The 22,830-nt window shown below is 42.8% G+C and overlaps 1 protein-coding gene across 1 annotated transcript in view; it reads right to left on the reverse strand.

Annotated features, from left to right (window-relative positions):
- Positions 1-22,830, reverse strand: part of PTPRM (protein tyrosine phosphatase receptor type M) — a gene marked incomplete at its 3' end in the record, with an annotated part of 489,137 nt that overhangs the window by 198,250 nt on the left and 268,057 nt on the right. The window contains exons 6-7 of the mRNA XM_080936340.1: positions 14,674-14,848; positions 8,950-9,243 (exon numbers count right to left, since the gene is read on the reverse strand). Of these exons, the coding sequence (XP_080792466.1) occupies positions 8,950-9,243; positions 14,674-14,848 (469 nt within the window). The remainder of the gene's footprint in view (positions 1-8,949; positions 9,244-14,673; positions 14,849-22,830) is intronic.

Consider the following 22,830-nt stretch of genomic DNA (forward strand, 5'->3'; position numbering starts at 1 on the left):
ATGGACACTGGTGCGCTAGAGATGAAGCACAGATGGGGGTGGGGAGAGTCTCAAGGGTTATTCAGGGCCAGCGTGGACTTGACGTGCGCAAGAACAGTATAACCATTGCAGTTTTATAGCTTAGATGGATGGACTCAACGTGACTTGACTGGAGTGGACATCAGACCTGGTTAAGATGGCAAGCATCATATCTTCTGTACTTTACTACCATGAAGAAAATGGCCCCTTCCTCTGTCTTTATAGCATTTATCTCTGCCTGATGCTGTAGTTTACTATATGGTGTTTGAATGTGTGTGCACTCATGCCATTCCTCCAGTGACTCCAAATATATAAGCCTATTATCAGAAATCTCTACTCACTGTGCTTGGCACAATGCCTGACACATAAATACGAATAACTTTTAAAGTTATTATTCTTCTTTTCCTGTGTGTGTGTGTCTGTGTGTATGTATGTGTGTGTGTATGTGTGTGTATGTGTGTATGTATGTGTGTGTGTATGTGTGTGTATGTGTGTGTATGTGTGTATGTGTGTGTATGTGTGTGTATGTGTGTGTGTATGTGTGTATGTGTGTGTATGTGTGTGTGTATGTGTGTGTGTATGTGTGTGTATGTGTGTGTATGTGTGTGTGTGTATGTGTGTGTGTATGTGTGTGTATGTGTGTGTATATGTGTGCATGTGTGTGTATGTGTGTGTATGTGTGTGTGTGTGTGTGTGTGTGTGTGTGTGTGTGTGTGTGTGTGTGTTTGATATACAGGTGAGGGCAGGCACAAGATAAGGCAAGGCCTGTGATTGGGCAGTGAAAAGGTAAGGCAGGGACAGAGTTTTGGAAAAGGGAAAAAGGGAGAAAAACCAAGAAAGAGGGAGAAGCCAAGATGGAGGAGGACAGATCTCTGCATGGCTTTAAATAGGCACAGGTAGCTATAAATATCTTATAAGGGATGAGTTATTATAGGACAAATTGTCTTATGTAGGTGGGCTGATTATCATAGCAGTTGGATCTGAGTTTATTGTGCAGACATTTTGTGGAGTGAGAATGTATTGATATAAATCTGACTGATAAATTACAAGTTTCTAGAGTTTTGATTTTGTCGGGTTAGTGGGAATTGTGACAGTAACCACAGGAATGGTGACTGGGAATGTGAAAAGAGTTCACAGCAGAGTTGAAGGAGGGCGGCCGCCAGTAAGATGAAAATACCCAGCAGATGTCGTATGGCTCTACAATGCCGGCATTAGTGAAGACTGGTGGATCATTTTTAATATTTACTGATGGAACATTTAATATATATATATATATAATATTAATACACACATACACACACATCACCAATTACAATTGTTGTTTTGTTAATTGTTCATCATTCCAATTTCTGGGGTGAGTTATTACCAAGTCACTTAACCATGGTTAGCCAATAACTAGGATATGTAAACAGTGATATTCTTGAACAAGACACCCACAGCATCTGCAGTGCTCTAAGTTCATCTCCCATTTTACTGTTTCCAGTACCTATTACTAAATGGCCCAGGGAAAGGAGGATGCTCCCAGTTCCACAAATACAATATGCTCTAGCAGAAATCACAAACTAAATTTTCTTCTATTTAACTGGATGCTGAAATAATTCTAGTTCTCTGAATTTATCCAGCTGTGGCTGAACTGCAGAGCTGGAAAATAACGGGGTAGAAACCACGAAGCTAGCTCTTACTACTTATCTTTGAAAATGTAACTCATACAGGTAGGACACTCTATTACTCTCAAAGGACCTTACAGTTAAGAATATATCCTGATCTTAACACATCTGATGCACTGAATCAGGTGTTGGCATCCCTGTGTGAGGATGAAAAACTGAATGGGAGGAGAGGGACTGAGGGACTGGACATTCTCCTGTGGAGAGCTTATGCCTGCACTTGGAAGTAACTGTCAGAAATATAAAAGGCCAACACTCTGGAGAGATGCTACACATAACCTGTGCACAGATCTGACCTAGTGATGTCACTGTATCCATAAGCCATTGGGAGGAGGGTGCACAGAGGTGGGAATCATGCTAAATACAGTTTCATGAGTGTCATCATGATATGACAGAACAGAGCTCACACACCATAGACACAGAAACACAGAGATTGGCTAATGTGAATGCTTTTCCATGAAAACAGATGCTACGTGTCACAAATGTAATACTCAACTCTAGGCAATCCCGTGTGCCCCTGATATCAAACAGGACTTCTCGGGTTTTAGATTTCAAGTAAACAAAACACTTCTATAAGATCTTGGGTAACAAAATCAGGTCTTCAGCATTACATTATTTTGAGTGAGAAAGTTAGGGACTAGTTTGCTAATACAGAACTAGAAACTAAAGCAGAAATAAGGCCAAGTTTAAGGCCAGTCTGGGAAACCTAATAGAACCATGCATCAAGACAGAAGATGGAAAGGGATAAAGATTTACCCAGTGGGTGAGACCCAATGTTAATGTCTGGTGTCACACACACAGAAAAGTTAGATGGTTAAGATAGCAGTGTACTGACTGGTTGCTATAGTTACACCTTTGTTTCATGCACATGCTCTATGTGTGAAAGCAAAGGCTGTGCAGTTAACATTATACAATATAGGTAATGTGGTTATAACGTGCTTCGTTGCAGCATGGAGGGCACGGGTGTTCCTATGACAATAGGCTCAGCTGCAGAACCTCTCGTTCAGACACAGGCAGATGTAGTTGGAAGTCCACTCACACTGTGGGGTCATCACAGAGTGGCATGTTGACATAAAATTCAGGCAGCAAGCCCCAGAGCATGAGACAGCCTTCAAATGCTATCTAGCCATGTATCATAATAAAATGTGGTTGTGGCACTTTTGTGGTAAATATTAAAAAGGGCAAGATGTTCCATGCACTATTTCATGTTAGTTCCGGCACCGGCGGGCCATATGGAACTAATGTGTTATGTTCATTTCAAGGTGAACCATTCCAGTATGGCAATCTGCCACACTGCCCCCAAGTATTCTCTGACCCCACTTAGCCATCCTCTCCCAGCTGCCCCTTGGCTAGCCGGGAACTCTGTCCACATTCCATACAACAGCCCCCTGGTCCTAGTGGCGGCTGCCCTATTGTGACTCCAGGACCCACTCTGGTCTAAGTAGCTCCCTGTCTCAGACTCTGTTCACATTCCCTGCAGTTCAACAAATTCAAAACTCCAGAAACGTGTAATTAGCAGTGGTTTTATCTCAGATTTTCTCAGTACATTTACAATCCACAAAACGTCCATACCATAAACTCAGAGCCAAATTATATGCTATAATTTGCCCACCTAGACAGGACAAAGCATCCTATACAAATCATCCCTTATAAAAATATTCATAAAACCTGTAACTAAGCAGAGCCATGTGGAGATGGCTTATCTTTGTCCTCCATCTTGTCTGTTCTGCTCACTCTGTCTTCTCTTTCCCTTTCCAAAACTCTATTCCCACCTCTTTTTTTCTTGTCCAATCCCAGGCTTTGTGCCTGCCGTCCTTTTATATCAATGACATGGCACCCCACCATAAGCTTTTGAAAGGTTACCACAGACTTTCACCAGGATTCAGAGCTTGACAAGTATAATCTGGAAGCTCTTGGGCAAGGATAAAGTCAAAATTACATTGGGAAGATCTTCAGGATCAAAATAGGCGATGGATCATCTCCCAAGACAGAAAGCAACAAACAAACAAACTGCAGAATCTTCGGTTTGGTTAGACCTTCAGTCAGGCCAGCTGTCATTCTGAACACTGGGCGTCACACTCTACGATAGGTTCTAGACAAACAAAGCAGCCCTAAGACACTCCCATGATGCAGTTCTGGCCCACTGTGTAAGGTACCTCATCTTGTCATCCTTCCTCTGCCATCATCCAAGCTTCTGGATCTCGGAGGATCTGCCCTGAGCATCAGTACCTTTGTTCTATGTCTTTGAAGATACAGGGATCAGAAATAAATATTGATTATTGGGGGCCCACTCCACACTGTATCAAATATCATCTGCAATATCAGTGTTTTGCAGATTTTTTTTCCTAATACAACCAAAAATTACAGTAGGTAATTTTTTATGGACAGAGAGGCAGAAACTTTACAGGTATAATTCGCACATGCCATGCAGTGTAGACGGTATTGAAGGTCCATGAGCATTTCAGCCACATGCCCTTCATATAAGTTTGTTCTATATCGCTGTTTCTACCTTGATAGTTTTGCCTATTTCAACCATACAAGCAAATGTCTGTCTGTCCCTCCAGTCCCCAGGCTGTTCCAGGGCATTCCCATGGGGAAGTACTGCTGGGGAAGGCTGCAGGGCTCATGGTCTTAGAGCATCCATGACTCTCTTTTCATAAATGCTATTAAGTGCTTGCAAGCATGTGACTGCCACAGAGGACCCATGTCAAGCTCTCAGTCTGTAATTGAGACTCCAGCCTTCTCCCCTTGGTCTCTTTGCTGTGATGTCAATGTCATGAGGATCACCAATGGCTTCACCAGTCTAAATTGCACATTTGCTCAAAAGCCTCGGGTCAAGAAAGGGTGAGCTGTCTTGCTTCTTACAGCAAGGAGTCTCATGACTTCAATTTCCTTACCCACCTAACACGCCTCCTCTCTTATTTCTTACTTCGACTCCCTCACCTAACACACTTCCTTCTATTTTCTAAGGTCGACTCTCTCAATTGCAGCCTTTTCAAAAATACTAGGAGAACAGGCCAGGCAGAGCTTTGCGTGCTGGGGTGGGGGTGGGGGAAGTAGAGCAGAAGAGGACGCTTGTCATTAGACTCCCTTGCTCAGCTGAGGATTAATTCTTTTAGTGACCCGTGTTAGTGTGCAAATACCAGTTGAAATGGGTTTTCATCTCTTCATAGGAAATGCCATTCTACTCTAAGAGACACCAGTGTCTTACACGTCATCTAGAGCTATCAAAAGGCTTCCAAATATATATATATGTATATATATGCATTATAGCCAGGGAACACATATAGAGATGTAACAATAGCTGAATGCTCTGGAACAGGGCCTGGCATTCTTAGTGGGTTGGGCTGTGATGGGAATGTGAGTGATCAGCTGCCCTCTCCCATTAAGAAGAAAATGATATACTGTGTGCTCCAAACATCTGTTTAAGACAATGCTCAAGGGCTGGAAAGATGGCATATCTGTTAAGAGCACTGACTGCTCTTCCAGAGGTTGTGAGTTCAATTCCCAGCAACTATATGGCGGCTCACAACCACAGCAATGAGATCTGATCCCTCTCCTAGTGTGTCTGAGGACAGTGATGGTATATTCACATACATAAATAAAATATTAAAACAAGTTATTTAAAAGAAGACAATGCTCAAGTCATTCCTTACAGAGCACACTGGGAGGCAGATAGGGTCTCATGGGGGATTCTGAATCTGCACACAAGGAACAGGGGTCCCCTCTGGATACTTCAGAAGATAAATGTACAAGTAACACTTCTGAAAGCAAGACTGGCTTTGAGAAATGGTATCAGCAAATGTAAAATAGATTCCTTGAGGGTTTATTAAATAAACCTTGCCCTTTCTTCTTCTACATACAGACCATTCTACCTCCTCCCCAGTTAGATATCCTGATACTTCCATATCATATTAAACAGCCCAACCATACATGATACCTACGAACCACAAAAATCACAGCATGGCAAGCTATTTGTGAAGGTGCAACACTTGTCTCCTATAAGTCAGTGGAAAGCTTCACTGTCTGAATGGACTTAGCATTCATCCAACAGGTGGGAGAGATGCCTCAGGGAGCCTGGCCGCCTTCTGATCTAGTGAGGTCATGGGAGCCTTTGGAGAATAATCCCCTATCAATGCACCGCCACTTCAGCATAATTCCTTACCACACTTCATATCTTATCCTTGTACCCACCGATGAGTAGCTACCACCTTCCATCAAAGAAGCCTCTCTTCACAGCAAACGGGACTGTCACCGAAAACTACAATCTGGATACAATGCAGTGATCAATGGGTTGGTGGGGAGCATCAATGAATACATCTATAGAACACTTTCTGAATCGATAGTGAGGGAATATTCTGGAATAGAGTGTGGAAAATGACAGGAGCCAGAATACCAGGTAGTGTGCCTTTAATCGTTCTCTCCCAGAAAAGGCTGCACAGACAGAACTGGAGCCACACCATACCAATGGACAAGCTAATGTGGAAGGAGGAAGTTTTCATGGAGTCTCACTCCCACAAAAAGAACGACAAAAAACTAGTGACTATTGAGAAAAGGAGAATCAGCTTCTCCCAGGGGTAAGATCCATGTTGGTTATCCATGCAGAAAGGTCAGCCCTGAAACCGTAGACACTCATACAACAAAAATGGACTTAATAGTTTATATGTTTATATTTAAATATATACCACTATCATATACATACATACACACATATGTATTAGTGGATATATATACATCTCAACTTAAGTTGAAAGAGACTTTCAACTTAATGGGCAGGGCTTGGGAGAAGTTTGAGGGAGGGGCACTGGAGGAAGGAAAGGGAGGGGTATGATATAATTCTATTTCAGTTAACATTAAAATCAATAAAAAATTATGGAATGTGAAATATTGTACAAATGGAAAATCATGTCAGCACTTCTATGAAGGACTAAAAAGCATCACTTTTACTGCTAAAAAGACGACATGGACAATGCCAGATGACGCTAACATGTCCATCATGGGCAATGCCAGATGACGCTAACATGTCCATCACAGTGTGATATGATGGGCCTTTCACAAAAGTAAAATAATTTGCTAGAGTAAGTCACTGGAATGGGGAAGAATTCAGAAACTCCTAGAAGCAATGGCCAAGCTGAGGGAGGCACTGGTCTGAGGAAACAGATCTTCCTTCAGGTGAGACAAGTTCTGCAGAGTATCCAGATGCAGGTCCTGCTAAAGCAGGTCAACAGAGCCACAGCTGAAATCCTAGGAAGAGAAGTGTACCTGTTCTGTGGCCTAATACAAATTACCCTTCTTCTCCTTCCTTCTTCCCTCTTTTCTTTTCTTTCCTGAGACATGGTCTCACTATACACCCCTGTCTGAGTGGAATCCACTGTGTACAAGAGGCTGTTTTCAAACTCGCAGAGCTTTGCTTACCTCTGCCTCTCTCCCAAATGCTGAGATTAAAAGTCCACCATTAATTTTTCAAGGAGAAACTTTTTGTGATTGCTGCCATTATACAGTTACGTTTATCCAAATTACAAGTGAAAATCAAAACCTTCATAGGACTGAGGAGACAGATTGATCGGTAAAGTGCTTGCTGCACAAGCAAGAGCCCCAGACTTGATCCCTATACCCACTGAAGAGAATGGCCATGGTCAGGGTACTTACAAGCGCAGAAATGAACATACCTGTGGCTCACTCGGCAGCCCACTGTAAATGGCAAGACACAGTTCCCAGGGAGAGATACTGTCTCAAAACTAAGGATGGAAATTTCTGAGGGAGGATATCCAACACTGGTTCTATGTGTGCACAAACACACACACCTGCATACACATATAAACTATACATACAACTATGTACACACACAAAACTACATATACACACGATTGCATAAAAACACAACTGTGTACACACAAACATAACTGCATATGTATACACAACTGTGTACACACATACAATGCATACCCCAACAATGCACATACACTGAATACACATGACTGTATACATATGACTTCGTACATACAACTATATACATTCAACTCTAAACACATCCAACTATGTATACATACAACTGCACCCACACAAGCACATATTAATACTTCCTACTATTAGTAGATTGTCAGACAACATGGTCTTCAGCAGGATCTCTGTGGGGCCACCTGCTTCGAGGAGACCCAAAGATAAGAAAGTCCACACATGATCTTCAGAATACTTGCTAACCCTTTTCCATCACATATAATATTTAGTATAATATAATTGTTCTGTAAATTGCTGCTATATACTACTGCTGACGAATTGGTGAGCAAAACAAAGTTTACACACATTTACCATAGATATAATTTTTATCTGAATATTTGAGCTCCAAGGAAACTCATGAGAGTGTCCACTGCCTTTAGAAACTAAATATTGTCATTTTGCTTTTGTTTTTTTAAGACAAGGTTTGTCTGTGTAGTACTTGCTATCCTAGAACTAAATCTGTAGAGCAGGCTGGCCTCACAATCACAGATCTGCTTGCCTCTGGGTCCTGAGTGCCTTGGGCAATACTGTCTTAACTACACTATCCAAAGCATTAAGTAACCTCCATGCGCTCTCCTCCTCGCAGCGCATCATTCAGATAAGGTCTCTGTGTGGACGTTCAACATGTGAGAGCGCATTGGGAGACCTCAGTAAACATCTCCCTTCCTCCCAGAAGTCGTCACTTTCTTCCTTCTGATTTTCAGAAATGCTACATTTTGCTGTCCATCAAACATATCCCATGGAACTTGCAGAATTCTTTGGCACAATTAATACTTTGTAATTCAAGAGCCCACAGACAGCATAGAGGCGGCAAATCAATCACTCTTTATGTTACAAACAGGCTCCCGGTCACTGGCCAGCAGCCCTGCCTCACACTCCCATAAAGACAGCTTTCAAACTCAGAGAATCAGCCATTCCACAGCACTGCTCTTGGGTGATGAGCACATTAGCTGCAAACAAACTAGAGGGACAGGAAGACGTGTCTGATCCATCAGCAGCCATAGCGGAAGTAGCCCACCTCCGGTATCAATCATGTGGTACCCAGAGCAAGATGTAAATTTGGAACAGGAAAGATAGCAGAGGCAAGTTAAGAGAGAGCAGGTCTTGAGGTCATAGGTTCTAATGTTCCACTTAACCTATAATTCAACTTTAGGAGTATTTTTGTCCTCACGTGGAGTGTAAAAGCAGAGCTGCACGAAGCTCGTGCATCAACTGTGGGGAGCAACACCAACAGCAACACGGTGAGAGACCGTGACCGGCAGGTACTCACCGGCACACTTTGTTCTGGTTCTCAGAGCTGGCCCAGGAGATCCAGTGCCGCCTTCCCCTGGTCTGGTGAGAAGCACACTGATCTCATACTCTGTGTCCGGGTCAAGGTGCCCAATCTTGTAACTCGTGGAATCCACTGGCTGCCGATCATTCCAGCTCCCGCTGGCCGTGCAGTACTCAACCTCGCGGGCCACAATGGGTCCGTCCCCATTGATGGAATTGGCATTGAGCTGTATCCACAGATAGGTGGCTCCGACAGAGGCAAGCTGAGGTGGAGCAATGGGAACAGGCGGCTCTGAAAGCAAACCAGAGAACTTTTATATGCGACTGGTAAAGAATTAAACCCCCATCCTTGATGACAGAAGAGAAGGTATTAGACATTCAGCATTACACTGATGAGAGGGATCTGTGTTTTAATATGCATGTGTATAGTGTTAATGATTTAAACAAGGTTCAAACCATACCTTTAGGACACCAATGAAGGGGCTAGAGAAATTGCTCAGTGGTTCAAAGCATTGTTGTAACAGAGGGCCTGGGTTTGATTTCTGGTACTCACTCAGTTGCTCACAACCATCTATAACTCCAGTTCCTTCTACAGTACCAGATCTGGAGACCTACGGCCTTCTGGTCTTCCATGATACACATATACGCATGCAAGAAATCCACTAACACACATAGAGTAAAAGAAATCTAAAACAAATAAAGAAATGAAAGGCTAATTTGAGCTGGGCATCTATCTGTATTCTTAGCTACCTAGGAAACAGGCAAGAGGCTCACTTAAACTTGAAATCTAAAACTAATCAAGGCAAAACAAGGGAGAAAAAGAACACAAAAAGGTGGGGATGTGGCTTGCTGGTCGAGAGGCCATCTAACATGTGAGTGTCCTGGGTTTGCTCCCCTGTACTCCATACAGTGGGTGTGTGGTAAATTCCTGGAATTTCAGCACTCTAAAGTCAGAGGTCAGAGTTGATGGACACCTTCAGAGACTACAGTAAGATTGATGTTAACTTGGACTATATGAGTTACTATCTTCAATAACAAACAAACAAACACACAAACAAAATCCAAACAACAATCACACCTAATTTGTTCAGTACGAGCACCCACAACCAGTCTTGGGACACAATACATGCAAATATATTACACCAAAGATTTTTTTTCTTGTCTCCAGAGTCACTACTGAAGATCCCCTGAGAAGCATTATTGAAACACCAGGACATCGTCCATTGTCAGCCTCTCACTGAGAATCTTCCAACATCAAAGGCATGAGGGTTTCTACATCATTAAACTAAGTGCATTTCTGTGATGCCAGCATGTGGGGTAGATGGAAGCAGGAGGAAGAAGAGTCCAACACTAGCCTGGGGTACTTAGGGCATTCAACGCCACTTTCTTCTCAGAAATTATAGTTTATCTCTTCAGAAATCTACCTCTGGCTGGATTCCTTTTCCCCCAAAGATGTCACGATGGGCTTCTCTAACTGGAGATGCAGATGGTAGGTTCACTAGTGCTGTCTATATACTAGTTCCAGTATGAGCTTTAATAAAAGTAGAAAAAGTGCTTTAGCAGCCAAGGATGCTCTGAGACAAACTACACCCAGCCCAATACAAGTCTAATACCAAATACTCTGTAAACTGGAGACTCTCCTGAACTGGGTAGGTTATTTTCCTCATCCTTGTCTAAGAAGGGGAGGACTGGCCTTCTCGCTTATAAACCATCTCCCATCTCATTAGTTAGATGCTAGCTGAGCGGCACTCCAGGCACCAAATGAAGGAGTTCTGCATGTCTTTCACACTGTGAATGGTACCCACACGATGGATGGGATCATGTGAAAATTACATATTCTGAACTGCAATCAATTGTCATTCAAGAAAACCATGAGATCTAGTGGGTTTTGCTCAGGGGTGTTTCCTACGGGTAGTTTGTACCTTTTTAGTGCTTTTCTTCCCATTTCTCTGACCTACTTAGGGCTACTGCTGAAATAAATACTGTGACATGCTTGCTACAGCTTCCCTACCCTCTCACGGGGCAGGCATGAGCAATCGATTGCAGCAGGTTCCTACTGACTGAGACCACAGGACATCTAGCATCATGTGAAGCCTGTCCCTAACATAGGTTGATCCCACTAACCCCACCCCCCAAATAGTATCAGTTCTTTGCTCTTTTCATGGAGATGGGGTGTCTTTGTTCTTTTCTATGTGATAAAGTCAATGACTGTAAAATAGCTCATTAGAGTACATCACACTAAGGCATCGTGCTTTAATATGCTTTGATTATGGCTATGATGCAACACTGTTGCAAATGTGATGTGAATGTGCTAAAATATTCTTCTCGTTGTCTATTCCCTCAAAGCTTTGAGCTTTAAACCGTTCTGTCTTAATTTACCATTAATTTGCAACAACAGGAAATTCTTTGAATAAGACATGCAATGTGATTTTTTTTTTTTTATCAGTGCAACCAGCCAGTCTTCAGTCAGAAAAAAAAGTCAAGCTGAGGAGGCATCTGTGATAAAAAGTAGGTGGGGATGAAGGAGCAGTTAACTATCCTCACAGATGAAAACAAGTATTGTGAATTCCCATTCAAGCTATAGCTGGGGGCAAGGTCACAAGGGTCCCAGTTCATCACTTAGGATATGCTTAGGAACCTTATAAAACATAAAGGACTTTAGCACGGCTTTTGTCCAGAGAGTCTTTTCTACATTAATTCCCTATTAGTAAGAGATACCCATGGGTAAATCAAATGGAAAGGTCACCTAGAACCTAAAAGCAGCTGGGGTAGAAACTCAAGAAAAGCAACATGAAAATTAGTCAGTATTTGAATTTTGAGAAAAACAAACAAGCAAGCAAACAAACAAAAAACACAGGAGAGAGAGGCATGGCTAGAGAAAGGGGGAAATCTCATTCTAAACAAAGTAATAGAAAGAAATCAAACTTTTTTCTTTCATACAGGAATTAAACCTAGGATTCCACACCCCTTCCCTGTGAGCACCCTACCACTGGGCACTGTTTCCAGCACATTTATTTTTAATTTTTGTTTTGAGACAGTATCTTGCTAATTTGCCCAGGCAGGCCCTGAACTTGTGACCTGCCATCATGAGCCTCTAGAATGACTGAAACAGAAGTCTTTGCCATAGAACAGGCTAAAATATTTTATGATACATGCAAAAAAATACTGCGAAACTAGTTCCTGAACCAGGAATGAGAACGCATGGGTAAGAACACATTACATAGCTCTGACTGCTGTGCCTGAGAATGGCTTTCACTTAGATGCAAATATCATTTTAATTACATGGAACTTATATATAAAATATGCATTTCACATAAATCCACACTACTGTGAACAGCACATGAGATGTTTTCTAAAGCTACGATGCAACATGTGTATTTGGTGACAGTAACGAGTCCTGGGCTTTAAGTAGACCCCCTGCCAGAATGACTTCTTTAGGTGTTCTCCAGACCTCAGTTTCCCCATCTGTAAAATATTAACACCCCAAAGATTACAGGGTGTCTACTTATACATGAATAATCTGAAATTACTATGTATTTTAACATTTTTTCAAAAATGTAATGTCATTAAAGTGGTAGAGTCCAGTATATTATATCTGTGGCTAACCTGGTGGGAAAGGCCTGCACTCCATTTACTACAGGCGTAGAAACTGGTCAATTGCAGGTTCGAATCTAGCCTGAGCAACTGAAGTCTATGTAGAAATATGGTTGTAGACGTAAATAAGAGGAAACAAATCTTACGTCAGGGCCCACCCATAGCAGCTGTCACCGGCCTTGGTATAGTGCAGAGACACAAAGCCCTGAGTGGTAGCACATCCTGTCAGTCATCCAGGGAACCCATCCCATGCTGTCCTCAGACAAGGAAAAAGTGGCTCAGGAGAAACACAACAAGAGCTTGTTCATTTCCTTTAGCAGTGCATTCTTTGGCATCTGGAATCTTCTCTTGTAAGAGAAATGACAAATCAACTTTCCTAAGGAAAGTTGGTGCCACATTTGCAATGGATAGAAAGGACAAAGCAGGGAGTCTTCACCGTGTGGGCCCAGTCTCAGGGAAGTGGGGACAGCAACTGAAGCTCCAGCAAAGGCAGGATCATCCCAGAGAAGTGCACCCAGGAGGTGAGGAACAGAGTCTAAAGAACAGAGAGAGGTGGGAGAGGGAATGAGGGAAAGAAGGGAGAGGAAAGGGGCACACCCAAGAAGTCTGTTCCACACTATGACTTCTTACTTTCTAAGAAGCCTTCACCAGATCAGGGTCTGTGTGATGCTGGTGAACTTTAGTTCTGCTGTGAATCTTAAAATTCAGCTCAAAATCTCATCCTGGTGGTCTAGTTCAAATTTTAGTGCTCATAAAAATGCAGCGTGGCAAAACACAAGACTTGCGTGAATATTTCGTGTGTTCTTCCTTCTGCTGAACATTCATCAGTGCTACTGTGACTGGTTGTCAAGACAGAGTCACTGATAAGCCAGCCTTTTGTCTCTCGAGCCGACCAAGGGGAGACAGGAACCCCACCACACAGGAACAAGCCCCCATATTGTTCATGGTGGAGGCTGTGCCCCCACTGTGGTTCAGTATGCATGAGATAGAAGGAGGGAGGGTCAAATAAACCACACTACGCTGGCAGTTTTAACTTGTGGAAGGGTGGACCTGATGTGCAGTCCCAAATAAAAATGACGGAAACAAACTCAGGCAATATGAGCACCTATCAGGGCCTGACACCCACCGGCCAGCAGCTTCCTATGTGCCTCGTGTGCTTTCTGCCATTGAACTTCCCATCAGCCCTGTCACAGCCCAGGGCTTCTTACCTTGTTCTGCCATGCAAAGCCAGTATTCCTTAAAACTGACTACAAGGAGGAATTTGCTGTTAGGAGAACTGTCCACCTTGATGTGACCACATCTGTGACCTCTATTCAAGAGATGCAAAGAAGGAGAGAAGGCATTGCCTTCCTGGCTTGGTGGCATAACACATGATCTTATGTTCCATCCTTACCACGGAAATATTGAAAACTAAAATATGAGACAGTATTAGTCTATTCTGAGAAAACGAATGGCCCTGTCACCATTGTCTAAAATGCCAGCATGGTGTACACACAAGCTCCAATTATTCTATCTGCTCCGAAAGTTGCATTAGTATCTTTTGATGGAATAAACTTCTCTGCCCACCAAAAGAAATGCATTAAATGAGCTAATGAAAACTTATTTTCATTCTGTCTTTTACCTTTCATCCCCCGTCTTAAATACAATATTCAGCATATAGGGACAGAACTTAACTGGGATGTCAGAGATGCCGAGCCACTGTTATCAACACAGCGTCCATGACACATAGGGCTTTTTAATACAAATATTGCTTCATTTTATTAACCACCTTGCTATCATAAACACCCGGCCTGGTGAATATTTGCATTTTAAGTGATTTTCTATCAGAGAAAACATTCATTCCCTTAAAAAATTGTAGGTTGTAATCTGAACCTACAAAGATGGCCCTGGTTGAGAGCACAGTCACTGCCCTGTGTGCTACTAAACACATCAGTCACGCGCATCTTCCAAAGCACTGCTCACATGCAACATTTGTACTTAAAATGCAATCCATCAATATAGCCTAACACTAGACTACCATTCAGAAACAGACAGAATAAGGTTGAGTATAAACAAATAATGAGAAAACAACTATGTAAGTGTGTCTATTTTAATAGACTATGTTGGGGTATAAAAACACATTAAATACCTTTAACTACCAATTCTGCGTAGTTTGATATCCCAACACCTCCTTCCGTGCGAATCATGCAGCGGTACTTCCCAGCGTCTCTCTTGGTCGTGTTTACAACGTTAAATGAGGCTATAAATCTTCTGGAACTAGTCACCTTTATCTCCTTCAGCGGAGCATCTCGGACATCAATCCCCTGTATCAGTAAAAGGACAGAGATGGTCACTGCCAGCTGTCATATCAAGACAGTCAGACACCTGACAGCAATTACCAGTGTCACACTCATGCAAAGCTTGGTTCGATTGCTCATTCCCATGGGCAGCTGCTGTGTAAGAAACAGCAATTCTGCCTTGATCAACAGAATGAAGAGTGAGGCCTCCAAAGTGAAGTGTGTAGAAATGTGTTGTTTGTAGCCTGTAAATGTTTTAAGTTAAATGATCTGAACAGGGAAGAAATAAAAATATATAATTTTTTACTTTGATTCCTACAGATATTTGGTACTTTGCCACACCTTATCCTACATTTTTATTTTTGGTTAGAAGACAAAATTAAGTCAGAAACCACCCTATTACTAATTCCTATTTCTGTATGAGTAACTAAACAATTACCCAAAATAACACTACAATCTCTTTCAGGGAGAACCCTCTCTGTATCAGCAGTGACTGGGCCCAGAGGACTTGCCCAAGTTTTAAAATGCTTTTCCCAGATACATAAAACCCACAGAAGTGGATGCTTGATAAATATCTGATTCTGAAATATGAGGCAAAATCTGTCTTCATGTCCTGTGCTCTCTAGTCTCCATGAGGATGGCTCCACTGTGGGGGAATTTTGTGTTTCTTACTCCTGTCCACCAAGTTAGCCTTTTATTTACATGGAAATCCAATCATTGTGAGAAGCGAGAGCCAAAAATGGACGTTAATAAATTCAGTTCTTAATAAGTCTTGGGAAGTGTGCTATCTTCTTTGTGCTATTTCTATCAGCATGGAGCAACAGACCCAGATCAGAGATTATATAGGATGCCTATAGTTCCTCGAGAGCCCATGCTTTGGGTGCCAAGCTCTGATGTTACTGTATGAGGCACCAGGGGCACGTCCTTTAGTGATGCCCAGATGGGGGAGGGAAAGACCGGTGGCTGGCAGATGGCACAAGGTAGATGGTCTGCAGATACTGTGTACAAGACAGGTTGATCTGAAAAATCCATGCATTCATGGAGGGTAAGTGAGAAAGTAGCCAGACAAAAGGGAAATAAGGAAGGACTATCCTAGTCATACAAAACAGCAAAGGAAGCCAAATGTGATCAGAAAAACTGTCTGGCATGAAGACAGCAAGAGGAAGCTGGATTTGCAGGTTCGTCAAATGTTTTCATTTACTGTCATAACAAAAAAAAAAAAAAGGCTACATAACAGTAAAGTCCATCTGTGTGGTTCAGTAGCTTGAACCACACCCACCAACAAACAAGCCAAAGAGCATTCATCCATAGTTCGCTGGGACAGTCATTCTTAACCCATGTGAGTCTGCGGGTTAGCCTAACTCGGGTGCTAACTTAAATGTCTCTATTTGAAGGGCTGTATCCTTGCAGACCCCCATTTTCCTCACCTACAGAGATACCTCAATTCACTGTCAGGGCCATTGTGAGACATGAGAGATGTTTGAAAGGACGCTGGCATAATGATTGTCTTCACACATCCCCATGCAAGACCTGGACAGACGGAGCAGTGAATTCCAGGAGAAAAGCAGACAGGATGTCAAAATCCCACCTTTGTTTCTGATACACTGGCGACAGCAGCCTCAGACTGCAGTGTGCAGAAACAACAGGATTGTTAATGCTAAAGCACAGAGTGAAACAGACTCACCCAGTCACTAGAAAACCACAGGGCCCCCACATGTTAGCTGACGCTGTAAAACACACAGGGTGGAGGAACAGGGTTCCTATAGCAGGTAGCTCCCCCAAGAAGGGCTGAGTCACATGCTCTGTGCTTCCTCCCAGGCAGCTCTTGCTTAGGGAGCGAGCAGTTAAGAGTGCTGCAGTAGCAGAGTTCCTGACACTCAGAAGGAAACATTAGGAGTGGGGAAGAAGGGTTCCACATACATTATTTTTGGTATTAACTCTAAAAGCAGATTTATTTATAACTTAAAAAGTAAAACATCAGGATACAAACCTCATATATCTGGAATTATGTTTTGCTAAACTTAAAACTTTGATCTAATGAGTAGCAAGAAAATGTGAAAGAGAAAGAGATAATTCGTATTAACAATACATGTAAGATAAAGTGTGTCTCTCTGAATTTCATACACAATAGCTGGTAACACCTCATAATCAAATTCTATAGAGGCGACCTTAAACTTGCAGCCTTTACAATTGGAATGTTTTATCTTTCAAGTTGAAAAAAATGAAATCTAACCTCTTGCTGATTGGTGAAAGGAATAGTCAGCCCTCCTGGAAGACAGAGTCCCAGTAAGCATTTGTTTTATTTATTAATGGTGTGACTACCAAGGTCCGGGACATTGGCTATTGCTTTGTTTACCTAAGTATATACTCTGAAGACTATATTTTGTAAAAATTTGTATTTCTTTCTTTTTCATTTTGACAATGATCCTGTAACGCATTTCATAACAGAGGCGCACACTGATCGCTGACCATAGCTCAAGGCTGTACCATGGGCTTCCAGGGAAGGACCCTGCTGCTATATCTATGTTTCTGATGGAAGTGGGCATCTGGGAGCCATTCTTCCTTCACGGTGTAGTGTGACTTTGTAAAATGCAGAGCTTCACAGCATCAGCTCCACACAAGCCCAGTGCCTCTGTGAACTCCCAGGAAGGACTCTTTAAACAAATACTCCCCATATACCTAACCAACAGAAAAGCTCAGCTTCTTCATGGGGAACAGCACAAGGACAGAAGAGCCTGCACCACTGAGCATCAGACAGCTAGCCTTCCCTCCTGCTGTCTGCAATATGCAGTACATCACTGCAAACCTTTTGACTAAAGGATATTTCAAAGGTTCTGGGTGCTTCTCAGCTAAAAATCTCACCCAATTCATCAGTGGTAGGCAGAATGGGGCCTCCAACAGCATCTACATTCCTGCCTTCGGGATGAAAAGAGTGTGTTCCTTTCAATGCTAAAACAAAGCCTGCAGACATGATGAAAAGGATTTAGGGACAGAAGATGTGCTGCACTATCTGGGTATCGTATGGCCATCGAGAGTTCTTCTGAGAGGAAAACAGAAGTTGAAAGGAGGAGGAAGAGGCCGTGCAGAGCAGAACACAGACCACCTCACGAGTTTGCAGAAGACATCACCTTTGATGTCACTGTCCATTGAGGTCTTCTGATCTCTGCAAGTGTAGGTGATGGAGCCCAGAAGGTTCTGCTACTTTGCTACAGTAGCGATGAGAAATTAAGACAAGCAACTACTGAGGCAATGAAGTGTCTTGGGTAATACCGTGGCTTGGGCAATATATAGATGTTGTGATCTTAACTTTCCAGAGCTGCAGAGCAAACATTTAAGGTCATGTGTGTCTCTTGCAAAGAGAAGAATTCAGCCCAAAGCTAGCATGAAGGCCAAAAACAAATGCTTAACATTGGTCACTTCTTCTCAATCTCAAAAATGTAGTTGGAGACAACATCAGCCAGACAGACACTGTAGGCTTGGCATGAGGGCAGACATAGGGCACTGGAGTAAAACCAAGAGCACAGATGTGAAGCGTCATAAGTATCACACTAATGCGTGTCATGGTTACCAGACTATATGGATAGGAGAGAATGGGGTTTCAACAGTGGTAGTGGAGACTGGAAAAGCACTGGCCAAAATTTTAAAAATGATTTTAAAAAAATACATCCTTAGCCTTGCCACATGCAGGAGATAATCTCAAGAGTTAATACCCTATATCAAGGGAAAGTTTTAATGATCTGCAATCTAGCCCTGTTTTGTTTTTAACTGTGATGTCAAAATCATAGGCACCAAAAGAAAAGTGATCAGCACTGCATAATAACAAAATAACAAATTTCATTGCATAAAAAAAAATCACTGTTTGGATGACTCAGTGACCTAAGATGTTGCTGTGCAAACATCAGTACTGGAGCTCAGATTCCCATAACATAGATGCCAGAAACATGTAGCAGTCCAGCTGTATCCAAGTGCCTGGGATGCAAGGAATCTCTGCAACAAGGTGGATAGCCAGAATAACAGAAACAGGGAGCTCTACTCTAATTGCAGAGAAATGCTACCCTTATAGACAATGTGAACAGCAATCAAGGAAACCATTAATGTTTTTCTTGTTGATCTTGGGCTTACAAACACATATACCCACGCACACACACATCACATACACATGCCCATGTGAACACTCAAACACCATGCACACAGACATATGCAAACAGAACTAACTGCTGAGAAAGAACAGTATCAGCCCAGAGTTTGGGAAATATTTATAAATTGTATATCTGAAAGGGGGGACTTAGATTGATAACACTTCAAGAAATCTCACAATCCATTAATAACTACAAAAAATGTAATTCCAAATTGGGCAGAAAACTTAGGTGTTTCTGTAAAGAAGGAATGTAAATGGCCAACTGTCCCATGAAATGATGTCCAGTGTCACCAGTCTTTATGGAAATAGAAATCAGAACTGCAATGTGATGCCAGTTCACATTAAGACAGTTTGTTATCAGGTACATGGAAAATCCCTAGTGCAGGGCAGATGTGGGCACCCGGGACCCTTGTACACTGCTGCTGGGGGTGATGTGCTCACTGCAAATCACTGCTATTCTACAAAACGCTGAAAGCAAAGTGGCCATATGAACCAGCAATTCCACCACTGCTTCTCAGAGACTTGATGCTGTCAGTCACAGCAGCACCAGTCAGTGCCTGGCCTTCCAGGGAGGATTAATGAGCCAAGTGTACTATACACACGGGTAAGAAAGAATTGCATTTGGCCTCAGACAGGAAGTTCTGGCAAATGCTACAAAGTGAAATATCCTTAAATATGTTCCATTCGTGAAATGTTACACTATATGTTCTGTTACATTAATAAATATGTTACATTAAGTAAAGCTCCTTAGTCATAAAAGGCAAACCATGAATGCATCCACTTGAGTCTTTAAAAAGGCAACTGTACAACCATATCAATTAGATACAAATCTCATCATCACTTTAGTATACTGGAGATTTCTTTTCATTGTAAAGTTTTAAGCTAATCTGATGCCCCAACCTACACAGATAGGTTTATATCTTTAAACATTCTGTGAGCTCTGCAGACATTTCCATATCTTATGTATTATTGGGTAGCTGATGAATAAAACATACATATAATAAAAACTTTGATTATGAGAATGCAAATATTCAACATAATGCTTCTGCCTAATTTTGTGGTACCATGTGGCTTTTATAGGATGAAATTATTTTTCTTACGAGGTAGGATTTTAATAAGAAAATTAATCTCACTTTTATTATTTTTAAAAATGGCTACTGAGTGCTTAGCCCTAAAGGGACTATTCATCATTCCTCCAGGTCTGGGGGGATGTCACAGGAAAGGGAGCAGAGAGAATATAGGAACTGGACAGTGGGGAGGAGAGCCAAGTAAGAACTGTGGTCTTGGGGACATGGCCTGACGATTGCGATCATGGCCTCACAGCAGCTACAGTGACAGCTCGGGGCCTGAATGGGACTGGACCTTCAGTCAGGGTCTGGGGAGGGCTCAGTGGTCCTCCTGGAACTGCTGCACACGATGCCTGTTGGGCCGTAACAGCCTTTGGTCTAAGTAATACAATAGCCATTGAGTTACCTGTGCTCCAGTGCGAAGCTCCACACATGCCAAGGCTGTAGCTATGGTTAAACCCAGAAAGTCACACACACACAGCCAACAAAGAGCCAGGAGAGTGTGCGGAGGCTTGTGCAGAGGGGGTTTTAGTGAAAAGAGAAGGGAAAAGGGGCCTGGGGGGCAAGCATGAAAAAATGTAGGAACTAGATGTATGAAACTGTTACTGAATAAATTCTTACACTGGAATTTCCCTATTAGACGCCAAGGCATATGTCTTAGTCAGGGTTTGTATTCCTACATAAAACGTCATTACAAAGAAGCAAGTTGGGGAGGAAAGGGTTTATTCAGCTTACACTTCCATATCGCTGTTCATCACCAGAGGAAGTCAGGACTGGAACTCAAGCAGGTCAGGAAGCAGGAGCTGATGCAGAGGCCATGGAGGGATGTTACTTACTGGCTTGCTTCCCCTGGCTTGCTCAGCCTGCTTTCTTATAGAACCCAGGTCTACCAGCCCAGGGATGGCACCGCCCACAATGGGCCCTCCACATTGATCACTAATTGAGAAAATGCCAAATGCCAAGGTTCCTACTTCAGGCAAGAATTGAAGTTAAGTCAGAAAAGGAGTAAAAGGAAAAGCAAAGAAAACCCAAACCCCCAGGTATGTCCAGAGGAAAGGATGGATGTGACTAACTGCACTTAGGCTCAAACTTTAATGCATCAAGGTTTGAGAGGGTTGGGGAAAATCAACAGGAGAAAGAGCCCTGGAGAGAAGGATGAGGCGCAGACAGGAGCATAGTATAGGCTGGAAGGAAAGAGACTGAAGGAGAAATGTCAGAAAACGGTGAACTGGCCTCTGAAGGGGGGGGACACTCTCTGGATGGGGATTTTTCTTACCACTTCCTGAAATCCTGATATTACATATTAGTGTGAGCCTCCTTGCTCCTTGAAGCTGAAGATTCAGAAAAATCTGACAGGCACCTTAGATTCAAGATGAAAGCTCAAGGAGCATCCATATTTAGGTTAATGGAAGAAAGGAGAGAAGAAAAGGACAAAGATCTTGGTTATCACTCGATACTGTGGATGATCTGTAGAAAACGCTCCTCTAGCACATCCCACTGAGCATGCTAGTACCTTAGGCTGGAAAAGACAGAAATAGTTGTAGAAATGGGAAGATTCCTGACCTAGCCACACCCCTGACACATGAACGGAAGGTCAAACTGGGACAGTAACTGGTTGTCATGGAGAGACTGAAAGATTAAATTATTTCATTTCCAGAAGCCTTTTGGTCTCCAGAGTCACTTCCCTTGGCTGGAATGAACTGGTAATTGTGAGGAGTGGTGGCCTGCTCTGATCCCTATGACAGCTGGAGTTGCTCTGTTTCGAAGCCCCTCTCCTTGGAGATCGTTTCTGTGGCAGCAATAATTAGGCAGAGCAATGTGTTAAAACCATGGGCACTACCAAAAAGCCAGGGTCTATGGGTAGAGCCACCTTGTTATATTTGCCCAGCGGAACAATGAGAACGCATCTTGGGGTAAAGCTAGGAAGTTGCTCAAGTGACTTTCCCCCATTTTTCCCAGGGTAAGAGAAAGGCAGCCCCATTAAACACCAGTGCCCTGCCTGTTAGGAAAGAGAGCACAGTGCAGTGACCAAGAATGGGGATCCAGCCTGCTCTTTGATACAGTCCATCCTGGATTGCAGTCAAGGAAGAACGCCGCAAAAGAATCACATGGCCGGGGCAGCCAGAGGACCATTGCTCCAACTTTTGTGGAGTTTCATGAGATGCCCATAATGACAGGCACTGAGAAGAAACTGAGTTAAATGTGGCCCTTTGTGAGTCCCAGAGCATTTTAAGGTGTACTTATTCCAATGTGAGCAAGCTAGGACAAAGTACTCATAGTAATTTCAATTATCCTTACAACCTTCTTTGGGCCCTGGGCTCACTTCTAAATGAGCGTGATTTACCACGAGAAGGAGTCACATCAATGTTTTCGGGAATATATGTATGCCACAGTCAGGGAGATGATTGAAGGAAATGGAGGGGGGGTGAGCAGCACTTGGAGTAAATCAATCTCAGTCACTTTGTATCTGTTCGGGGCAGTTGCGCTTAGCAGATAACAGAGACCTCACACAGTCACATGTTACTGTCTGTACCCTTTTCCAAGCTGGCCCCACTGCAAGATGCTGAGGACATTCTCACCATGGAGACCACTAAAGGCCATCAGCAGTGCAGGCAAAATTTCCTCCCGTTTAGCTTACAGGATCTAAATGAAACCTCCACAGGATGGCTCAGCAGATCTAGTTTCTCCAGCCCATGGCCTTTTCTGCTTGATAATTAAGACACAGAATTGCTAAACTGCAGAGGAGCAACAAAGTCTATTACCATCTGTTACTTCCCCTGGGGATCTGAGCGAGGGCCATGCCT

Source organism: Micromys minutus (genome assembly GCF_963924665.1).
Source record: "Micromys minutus genome assembly, chromosome: 23".
Classification (NCBI taxonomy): Eukaryota; Metazoa; Chordata; class Mammalia; order Rodentia; family Muridae; genus Micromys; species Micromys minutus.